The sequence below is a fragment of the Cydia strobilella genome, chromosome 2, assembly GCF_947568885.1.
Source record: "Cydia strobilella chromosome 2, ilCydStro3.1, whole genome shotgun sequence".
Lineage (NCBI taxonomy): Eukaryota > Metazoa > Arthropoda > Insecta > Lepidoptera > Tortricidae > Cydia > Cydia strobilella.
In genome coordinates, this window is record NC_086042.1 from 13,119,156 (window position 1) to 13,131,201 (window position 12,046).

The 12,046-nt window shown below is 38.5% G+C and overlaps 1 protein-coding gene across 1 annotated transcript in view; it reads left to right on the forward strand.

The window, feature by feature from the left end:
* Positions 1 to 10,676, forward strand: part of LOC134752538 (homeobox protein Hox-B4-like) — a 58,328-nt gene extending 47,652 nt beyond the window's left edge. The window contains exon 2 of the mRNA XM_063688230.1: positions 6,335 to 10,676. Within this exon, the coding sequence (XP_063544300.1) occupies positions 6,335 to 6,723 (389 nt within the window). The 3' untranslated portion in view covers positions 6,724 to 10,676. The remainder of the gene's footprint in view (positions 1 to 6,334) is intronic.
* The last annotated feature ends 1,370 nt before the right edge of the window (positions 10,677 to 12,046 follow it).

Genomic DNA, 12,046 nt, shown 5'->3' on the forward strand with positions numbered 1-12,046 from the left:
AACAACAAATACTAAAAACAGAATAAAATAAATATTTAAGTGGGGCTCCCATACAACAAACGTAATTTTAATATATTTTTTTGTCGTTTTTGCGTAAAAATACCCTACGAACGGTACCCTTCGTGCGCGAGTCGAACTCGCGCTTGGCCGGTTTTTTAGAATTTTGACTACGGGTTCATCATATCAAGGGACATTTCGGATCCTCAAATATCAATTTTTATCATTAGTACGGAAATGAAGAAATTCAAGATGGCGGCCGTTCTTTAATTTTGACTACTGGTCCCGTAGGCGTAGACAACATGACAATCGCTAACGCTACGTAGCGAACGAAACGCAACTGTCACTGTCACACTAATATGGAGGAGTGATAGAGAGACACAAAGCGATTCGATGGCGAAGCGATAGCGATTGTCACCTTGCCTAGGCCGGCTGATTCGTAAAAAGAGGCCTTTTAGATTCTTAAATATAGAATTCTTAAAGATTTGAATTTTCGACATGATCACTCCAAAAGTAAAGAAGTTCAATGTGGCGACCGTTTTTAGGGTTCCGTACCCAAAGGGTAAAAACGGGACACTATTCCTAAGACTCCACTGTCCGTTTGTCTGTCTGTCCGTCTGTCTGTCACCAAGCTGTATCTCATGAACCGTATAGATGATGTATTTCTGTTGCCGCTATAACAACAAATACTAAAAGTACTTACGTAAACCCTCGGTGGGCGAGTCCGACTAGCACTTGTCCGGTTTTTTGGAGATGGCGTTCCAATTTTGACTACGGATTTATAATATTAAGCAGCCAGTTTGTCAATTTTTGTCATCAATACAAATATGAAATTCAAGCTTACAATACCTAACATATAGTCGATTACAAAATGGATACCAGATTTTGAAAACTGAGTTTAATATCTTAGGCGTAACATAATTTATCCGTATGTATTCCCCGTACTAGCTTTGCTTTAAGCTTCATTATATGAATGCTTACAAAAATAATGAAAGATAACTTTTATTAAAATTCGGTAACGGCAGGAAATTAGAAAGCAAAGCAAACACAGTCGCAATACGGCGCTGATCCGCTAATCCCAGTGCACAATAACCACGATATCGTATCTAGATATCGCTACCGGTAGCCGTGAATGGCCGTGATAAATATCTACTTGAAGTAAGGTGCACAATTTTGGTTGTCACCCGACGATATATTTGATTCACAAAAGTTGTGTATGTTTCCCAAATAAATAAATAAATTAAAAATTAAAATGTAAATATACATATATATATATATATATATACAATCCGCAAATTGTACCTTCGTTCATGTTGGGAGGTGTAGCTCTTAAAATTGTAAAACAATTTAAGTACTTAGGGCACATAGTCACGGAGGATTTAGATTTAGAGGATAACCCTGACATTGAAAAAGAGAGAAGGGCCCTAGCAGTCAGAGGCAACATGCTACGAGGGAAGTTAAGCTTACACTATTTGATAATTTACGTTATATGTTATAATTTATAGTATTAATTTTGTTAAAGCTTTAATAACATTTAGTCTATAGGATTCCGACTTTAAGCGATACTAACAAGATATGGATTAAAAAAAAGTCTGAAATAAATAATTTCTATTTTATATTATTTATTTTATATAAAGAATTTTGTCAGTTCTCGGGAGAAATCTCGGGCCTGTTCTTATGAATCAAAGAGGATAGAATATTATAGAGCGGTACTGTACCCATGTTCTTTCACTGATATGCGTTAAAATTGTTAAATAGCAAACGAAACCGTCAACGCCCTCTATACGAGAGTAGGCCAAAGGTACTGGCGCCATCTGATCGAAAGTCAAATTTTCGTGATTTTCGAGGCACGTTTTTTTCCTTTCCTTTTTTTTTATACCACGACGGTGGCAAACAAGCATACGGCCCGCCTGATGGTAAGCAGTCACCGTAGCCCCTTTAAAAACCTGTACATTCCTTTTTTGAACAACCCCATACTGTAGCCCCTCGGGAAAACCTCGGCAGGGAGCTCATTCCACAGCCGAAGCGTACGCGGGAGGAAATTCCTCTTAAACCGCACAGGTACGCGACCATTTAGGTGCTAGGGTATGAGGATGAACGCCCTGCCGATGGCGAGCGGTGCGGTGATAGAAAGCGGCCGTTGGCATCATGTCAAACAATTCTTCAGAGCACAGCCCATTGTACAGGCGGTAGAACACACACAAGGAGGCAAAGTCTCTCCTTAGACTTAAAGGTTTAATACCGCTTGTGAGTTTGGGATCGTCGACAATTCGTACAGCGCGCCTTTGGACCGAGTCGAAGGGTCCAAGCTGGCATCCAGGTGCTCCTGCCCAAAGGTGACAGCAGTACTCCATATGGGGTCTGACTTGCGATTAATATAGCAGCAGTCTTTGCCCCGGAGTAAAGTATCGCCTCGCTTTATTGAGCACACTGAGTTTTTTTGGATGCCAGTGCAGCCTTCCCTTCCAGGTGGCTACGGAATTGGACGTCACTGGAGATGTCGACACCGAGGATCCCAATACTCCCCGACATGGTAAGGGCTGTGCCTTCGAACTGAGGGACCACAGTAAATGGGGTTTTCTTAGCGGTAAACGCGCAAACTTGTGTCTTGGTGGGGTTGAATCGCACTAAATTGTCTCGGCCCCACACCGAAACTCTGGATAGAGTGCTCTCAATATCCGACACAAGCTTTTCACGACTCTCTAGCACCACAGAACGAGGGATGTTGGCACGGCCTGTGTAATAGGCATCCCCAGTACTGTCGTCTGCATAGCAATGAATGTCGTCGATAGACAGCATGTCATTGATGTGCAGCAAAAACAGCGTTGGGGATAGCACAGAACCTTGCGGAACGCCAGCGTTAATGTCCATGCTATCGGAGCAGCTTCCGTCTACTACGGCTCGTATGCGTCTGCCGGACAAACAGCTAGCGATCCATTTGCATAGTCCCTCCGGCAATCCATAAGATGGTAACTTCGACAGGAGACCCCGATGCCAGACCCGATCGAACGCCTTCGCTATATCTAGGCTAACTGCCAATGCCTCACCTTTACTCTCAATGGCCGAAGCCCAGCGGTGTGTGAGATACACTAGAAGATCACCAGTCGAGCGACCGTGTCCATTACCTGTACCTGTACCTGTCGTGTACCTTAGACTGTATCCATCTATTACGGAGTTATATCTATCTTTGTTATGAATTAACCTAATAAAATAAAATTACTAATGTGAAATAGATCAGGTACTACATATTTACTATACGAACCAATATTAATAACGGATAGAACTTTAAAAAATTTCAGATAGAAAACAGAAATTAATAAGTCACTTTATAACTAACTATATCAGTGAACTTGTGACTTGTCTGACGCATCGCAGTTTAACCCACTTCAACTTTCTTTCACTTAAAGAACCGACAGTTCGACAGTTTGCCTGTGACACCGTCACTTTTGAGTAAAAGCCACAATCATGTTCTCAAAGCAGGGACCGGACAACCCTTTCCGCGATAAAACCCTTTCAATGGGTGACACTTAAACACGGCTAACACATTGAAAGACTTTCCCTTTTGAACTGCAAGCCTATTCATACCCTTACCTTTGACTAACCCTTACCGAAAAGCTAACCAAAAATAAGGCTAGCTCTTAATAAGGGTTACCCTTATCTTTAAGCGCTTTTTATAAAGGTTTCCCTTTGCGTGGAAGAGACAGGATTAGTATATATCTACGGTAGTGTATGAAAAGGAAAGAAAATATGTGCCTAGTCAAAGAACGCCGCCGTCGCCGCCGACGATCGCTCGGATTCGAAGTAATGTGTGCTTTATGAACAAGGTAGACGACTTAAATTAGCACGCTTATATGCTAAAAGGGAAGCCCTTTATAAGGCTAACCCTTATAAGCAATATGCAAGGTGTTGGTGAGCGGATGATAAGGGTTTTGTAAGGGTATTTGGGCTACCGATTACTCAAATGTGGTAGCTTTACATAAGGGTTTTTAAAACCAAAACAAAGGGTTTCGTCTGGCAAAGGGTATGGTGAGTTAAGCCTTATGCAATACCCTTATAAAACCCCGATAAGGGATAGCGGGCCGGTCCCTGTCTCAAAGTCGTGAACTGCCATTGAGTTGAATTAGCTTCCTGCCCTCAACCAATAGATGACTGAAGTATAGCACCGTCATGGCAAATTATTGGAAAGGGTCAGTCAGGGATTATAAGATTATCTTTACTGCTGGACAACGGTCGCTTCCTGCATAAAACGAAAAGATACTTGTAGAGAATCGGAGATTGTTTTGGTACCCAATCTATAACATGTGTAGTTTTTTAATCGTTAGGTAAAATTGTGTTTCAAATTAGATAGAGCTAGGGGGTAGCACTGTAAGAAAATGATAAGTACATGTTAAATTGATAGTTTGATAGAAAATGTGAAAGAATCCGCCCTAATTTTATTCTTATACTTAGTAGTTAGAAAAATTTAGCTGCTTTAAATTCGTAAAATTTTGACTACAGCTCATTTCGTATTTTATACTACTAACAGTACTAACTTACGTACCTAAATACTAAATACCTAGTTATGTTTAATTAAACCGAGTGAACCTTGTGTAAGGCAGTGTGAGCAATCAAAAAACTGTTGCCGAATTGTAGTATGCATTTTTATACCATTTTTTATCAGGCGAGCGTACTTACCTAATAATAATAACCAATCGTGAAGTTCCAAATCAAACTAACGAAATTACAAAATACTAACACGATTACAATTATAATATAAAGTTGAAATAATTGAATGTTTTTTGCAATTAACATTCTGCATAGAGATATAGTTATACCTACCAATTCTTCTCCGCTTCAATCGTCACTCCGTAAAAGTTTACCCTTCTAATAACTTATCGACGCGGGCCCTGTCCATCTACGGACAACAGTTGTAACTTATTGGACGTGTTTCGATTAATTGAATTGATGCCGTTTAAGGGGATGTATCTGTCAGCATTGCAAACCTAATTAAAGAACATGTAACAATAGCAACATCGTAATAAGTAAAGTAGGCGTAGGCAGCTATTATGTCTGTATTCGATTTTGGCATTTCGAGGCTAAGCTAGACAACCCCATAATTTTGCAATTTTTTTTTTCAAATATGACAAGAGATTCAAAATATTATTGGAAACCATTTCATAATCATGACTAATAAAATCCAAAAGCCCACAAAACCATATGTTTGTATGATACCTGCTCTAAACAATAGCAAAAATACGGTCGTTTTTAGGGTTCCGTACCCAAAGGGTAAAAAAGGGACCCTGTTACTAAGACTTCACTGTCCGTCTGTGTGTCTGTCTGTCCTTCTTTCTGTCACCAGGCTGTATCTCATGAACCGTGATAATAGCTAGACAGTTGAAATTTTCAGATGATGTATTTCTGTTGCCGCTATAACAACAAATACTAGAAACAGAATAAAATAAATATTTAAGTGCCGTTTTTTTGCGTAATGGTGCGGAACTCTTCGTGCGCGAGCCCGTCTCGCACTTGTCAGGTTTTTATGCAACTTTTTTTACCTTTAAATACTTATGCGCACCATAACAAATGAACTAAACAGACCAAAACATGTAATGTTTATTAATCCTAAGTATACCATTATCCTGGCAACAATAAAAGTCAGTCTCACGACTCCCGCACCGCGGGGTGCCGATATTGAAATTTCTCTTTTTAAATTTGAAAAGATGACACCTGTCAAATATGCGCCCGAGTGTACTCTTTAGGAGGATCACCAAGGATTTGTAAACAGATCTGTTTAAGCGGAAATGGCTTACCTGTGGTTTACTTAAACTACTATTTGCATTCATTCCATTACAAAAAATAAGAATTATTTTTACTAGCTCATAGTTTAGAGACGATAGAACTGTAGTTACTAACAATGTCCATTAGAGCATTAGGTACGAATATTATAAAAATCTATTATTTTTAAGTACATACTAATAAAAATAAACGTAACGGGTGAATCTGAATTAGGGTAGGTAACTTACTCGTATACCTAGTGTTATAGCGCTAGTCACCCATTCGATTAATCGAACACTGCTCGAAATAGCAACCAACCAAGCTGATTTGTGATATTCACGATTCGATTACCTATCATGCTAATCAGGTTAATATCCAATTTTCTGGTGACCGAAGAGCTGGCGGCTTCCTCGCACAACGTATCAGCATTGCGATACAGCGAGGAAATGCCGCCAGCATCCTTGGTACAGGTATTTTAGATTTAAGCTAGTTATTAATTTCGTTTACGTAGTACCACTGTATATATCTTGTATGTAAATAAAGAGTTTTTGCATTTTTCTAACCTTTATTTATTTATTTCCAGCGCCAAAGCTGATGATTCCTCCGGCGGAGTTTGTCGCCCAGGGCGTCATGGGCAGTCCGCAAGAAGGCATGCGCACCCCCACCGGCAGTCAGATGCTACCCAACTCCCTGCTCAACCTCAATAACACCGGCCGCACCAACTTCACCAACAAACAACTCACAGAACTAGAAAAAGAATTCCACTTCAATAAGTACCTCACAAGAGCGAGGAGGATAGAGATAGCCTCCGCTTTGCAACTGAATGAGACACAAGTCAAAATATGGTTCCAGAATAGACGCATGAAACAGAAGAAGAGAATCAAGGAAGGGCTAATCGTGGCCCCCGAGGTCCAGGCAGCAGTTTCGTCTGATGTTGTTGGCTCCAGTGAGAACAGTCGAGAGTCAAGTTAAAACGTGAACTTGAGAGACCATTACTAGTTTTGTTAGTGTTGAAGTGAAGAAATTTTATCTATTTAAGACTTTGTACAGAGCTTCCTTGTATTTAATTGTAGGTTGTGTAAAATACAAATGTTCTTTACCACGCTCATCAATATTTTAAAAACAAATATTTTAAACCATAATTCAGCGTCATTTTTAACCCTTCAACTCCCAACGTCGAGATATCGACAGAAAATTACCTCTACCTCTCGCCGTCACAATATCGCACTATACTTAATACGTGATTTCATACAATTTATATATATTATATCAAAAATGTCTTCATGAGAATTTGAGGTAGGTATTTGACTTTTCTAGGTGCTTGGAGTTGAGGGGTTAAATGCGAAAGCAGTTTGCATGCGAATTTCCTGCCTTACAATCGTTTCGCTAAATTTATTATATCCTACTTTATACACTCAAGGAGCATTCCATGGGCTGTCCCGTACAAACGCATTTTATTTAATGTATTACAACTTTTTAATCGGCGTTTAAAGCCCACGGTTATTTTTATGTGCATATTTTATCTGAACATTTTTCACAGAAACACAAACTCTTCAACAAATCAAATCTTCAGAAAATTCGCGTTTGTACGGGACAACGGTAGACAATTTCATGGAATGCTTCTCAAGAGCAATAAAATCTGATATATGATACCTACTACTTACTGTATTTCGGACGTATTTTATTGAAATCTGAGGGCCTACTGCGAACACCGAAGTTCGCATATTTCGGGCAACTTCCTCTTTTAGTCTAATTAAGGCGTAAATAGAATGACAGAGATAGTTGATCAAAATTTACGAACTTCGATTTTTGCGGTTTTAGCCCTGCCATGTTGGCTATATTTAATATATCCAAACGGACGCCGGGGGTCGTAAAACTTCTCATTCACGCTCGCGTGGTCGAAGGTAGGGTAAAGAGAGATAGAGACGATAGAGATATGACCCCTGTCGTCAGATTGGTTTGAGTCTACTATAAATTACCTCTAAAACAGCACGGCCAATAAGATCGTACACTTCTCAAGTGACGACAACAGCATGGACCATTTGAAGTTTTATAATTGGTAGACCAATCAATCTATAATCATATCCTTCCTTACCCTGTGCCAGCTAAAGTTAGTTCATATCGATAATGAATGTAAAACCAATGCTTAACTGTCAGCGTACAAAACAAAGGTTGGTAGTTTAATAATTATTATAACCATAATATACATTTTAGAAAAGATAATGCGACCAAATTCCACGACTAAGTCGACTACAGTGCCGCTAATGAATTAAAGGATTATTTGGGGCATTTTCTATGATAAGGGACCTTATTGTCGATGACGCTTACGCCGCACAGCGTCGCGCGGCATTGTATTTATATCGGAGCATCGTTTATAATGGCGTAAGCGCCATCGACAATAAGGTCCCTTTTTATATAAAATACCACATTTATGTTATGTAACTACTAACAGCCAGTATTCGAGACAAAACAAAATTGGCCTAAATAAAATTTATAGTATCATGTAAAAATATATCACGTTTCTGTTGTCAAAAATACTGTATCATACCTAAGTACAATTCTAAAAATGTACACTTTCAACATTATGTAGTTACATATTGGGCCTTGTTTAGCTGAAAACTTGATTTAAGTACTTTACTATATATCAGCTAGCTACGTACCCTTCGCAGCTAGAGATGTCACAGACAGCTGCAACGCTTAGTAAATGAAACATTCTTAATGTGACCCCTCACTTAGAAATAGATTACCTACCTATAATGTACCTAGGTAACCTAATATGAATTAATTTGTTGCGCAGAAGTCCCGTTTTCGTTTTACTTTTTATATACTATATTGTACGAGTAGGTATGTAGACATTATTTTTTAAGATTTTGTGTGATGTTAGTTTTGTTACTGTCGAGTAAGCCTCAGTTGTCTTATTTAAACCATTATAACCGAAACGTGAACTTTTTGAGCTTAGTTTATTCGTTATCAGAATGTCGGATCATTAAAAAAATATACCTATAGGTAAAAATCGAAAATTATATAACCTTTCATACGACTCGCAGCGATTGATTTGAATTTATGGAGTATGGAGTGTATGGACGTAGGTATGATTAACGCGGCGAAAATATAATACTTCCATTTAATCTCCGCTCGATAAAAAGATATGTATCTACGCTTTAAATACGTACGCGATAACCGCGTCTTTATTCTAAACAGCAAATTCGCTCAAACATAAGTAATCAAACATAAGTGAGCAAATTTGCTCAAAGATGATCTAAGGATACTCTAGCTGTAGATTAATATATGGTCCATATTACGGACGGTCGCCTCGGTTAGAGTACTGCTGATATCTACCAGAGTTGCGTTTTATCAAGGGTTTGTATCTAACAGGTTGCTCTGCAAATTACTGGTAACTATATACATGCATAGTTGCTATTTGTTTCTCTTTGTAGCAAAGATTTTAGTTGGAAAGACAGGCAAAGAGTGATTAAATGTTACAAGCTGTTATAAAACGCAATCCTGAAGGAACAAAGTGTGGAATACTTACTACACTGTACTCTATTATAAGGAAATAGAGGTATTCGATATTTCCAACTACATGTATGGTAGTCCCTACAATACATTTGTTGGTGACTAGTACATTTGCGATGGTGAACATTTTTTAGACTTCCGAGAAGATACGATAAACAAGTGTGTAGGTAAGGTACCTGTACCTACCCTCGACAGAATAAAACCTTGGGCCAACGTTGAATGGAACCATGGCATATTGATAGCAAGGGCTGATCCAGGGGGCCCCGCCCAGGGCCCGCTCAGGGGGTCCGGACTTTTTGACCATGCGACAAAAATTAACAAGAATTTGACTACGTGACCCCCCGCCCCCTGACTTTATAAAGCTGGATCTGCCCTTGATTGATATTGGCATATTGATAATAACTAGCGAGTGTTCGTTACAATTTAATTTATAATGTCATTTTGATATGGTTTTATGGTGGCGTACGGTGCCGTCTAGTTGATTGTAGAATACGAATTATAATGGAGTGTCTGTCTACAATATTAGCACAATCGGAAGGAATAAGACAAACTGCGAAATCTGTTGGACAGTGATGAAATTTGGCATATGTGTTAATTAAAGGTCCCTTTTTTATGTCCACACCGTTTGACATTAAATTTGGGGACCTCGAGGAACTGCAGCAATCTTGGAAAATGTGTGCCTTTCTGGAAAAATTCGCATTTTACTCTGAATTTACGTATTCTATGGAAATAGTAGATTGTGATACAACTGTGTTACGTTGGTCATCACACACGAGGCGATATTGTGCGCGCGAGCTGTAAGCGAGCGCGTGATAATAAAGCCGATGTGTGCAATGACCAATGCACACGCGTTTCATACGACGTTTTTCAACACACTTGCGAGGAAAAAAAAGAAACTTTCATATTAATCCAATTTTAATTGCGATGGCGAAACGAAAGCTTATTAACACCATGTCCCGAAAACGAAGTCTTCTAGAAATGTGGCTTTTCCCAGATGGCTGCGGTTCCTCGAGGTCCCCAAATGTCAAATGGTGTGGGCATGAAAAAGGGATCTTTAATTAACATATATACCAAATTTTGTCACTGTCCAAGAGATTTCGCAGTTTGTCCTATTCCGATTGTGCTATATATTATATAATTATGTGGTTAAACGAACAATATCATTTATTTATCAAAAATCAAATGTGTCATATTTTTTTATCTATTTTTTATTAAACTACATACCTAAGACCAAAGCTCATTCTTTGTTATAATTAATTTATTACTTACAACTTCTACTTATGTAATTAAAGTGTACAGTCAACTTGGTATACTAATATAATAATTGCGTGTTAGGTCGGTTTGTGTGTACATTTGTTAAGCTAATAGTACCTAATACTTTATCAATAAATTAATTGTAACTATTTTCATATTGAAGTTTTAATGTTTTTAAGGTTTTAAAAAACCGCCCTCGGAAGTAAAGGCATCCCAAGCATCTTATTTTTTAGTAGGTAGATAGGGCCGTACCGGTAGGGGCCGCTTCTCACACGTCGGTCTTCTCCAAACCCTACTAAGAATTCATGTATAGTGAGGTAATGTGTATAAAATATATCATATTATTACTCATTTTATCACTAAATTATTTACAACTTAATTTTGTTAAAACACAAAATGATCATGAATTCGTATAACGGGCTGTCTATACACTCCCAAGACGCTATGCTATGCAAGGTGTTGCTTATTTATACGACGAGAGTATTAAGTGGAGTGTATATGAATAAACGAACGATCGAGGTTGTTGTATACCTACGCAAAATGCGCCAAATGTGCACAATATTTTAAATAATATAGGAATTATAGCGCCTGATTGGTTGATAGCTGGCGACTGCATAGATGAAAATTTGATGAAAGTTCGGGTTCTTCAAAAAAGGAGTGTACAGGTTTTTAAAGGGTTGGCAACGCGCGTGTAATATCTCCGGTGTTGCAGGCGTCCATAGGCTACGGTAACTGCTTACCATCAGGCGGGCCGTATGCTTGATTGCCACCGACGTGGTTTAAAAAAAAAGTGAGATTGCTATTAAAATGCAACAGGCGGTAAAACTTACATAATAATTATTCTTTTATGTATTATAAAATTACTTACACATTATCGCCTTCTGAATAAGATGCGGCAGTCGTGTTTCGTAAGCTCTCAAGTATAGTAGGACATTTTATAGTTCCCACAATAACATATAAAATTCAGCTTTTATACTATGACGTGACTGAGCCATAATTATATCATAGTTTAAGGGTGTATTATATAAAATTCAGCTTTATACTTTAACGTGACTGATTTTAGACATTTATTACCTGATAGCTGCCAAAGCAATCACGACCCAGGTTTCATAATCGGGTATCTTTCTTACCTATTAAGGGGCCATTTATAGAAAAACTTCAGATTTAATACGTAAGTCTTTCAATCATGGGCTCTTGGGCTATAGGTAAGTAATAATGAAGACGTGTTTTACAACGAGACGTGTATTAGATGCTAACTGTACACCATAACAGTCATTGATGTATGAAAAGCGCTGAGGTCTAAGAAACAATCTTGTCTCCGAGTTCGACAGCTGAGATAGATGGCGCTAAGGCGCCCTGTTTTGTTACCATTAACATCTGCTCATTGTATGCGGATGGTCAGATCATAGATTTTGATCATTCCATGAAATGCCGTTTTAGAATTGATCACTTCATTATGTGGTTAGGTTTGACTTTTTCATGATGTGGCCAACCGATCATTGAGATTGCCTCATCATGTAATGAT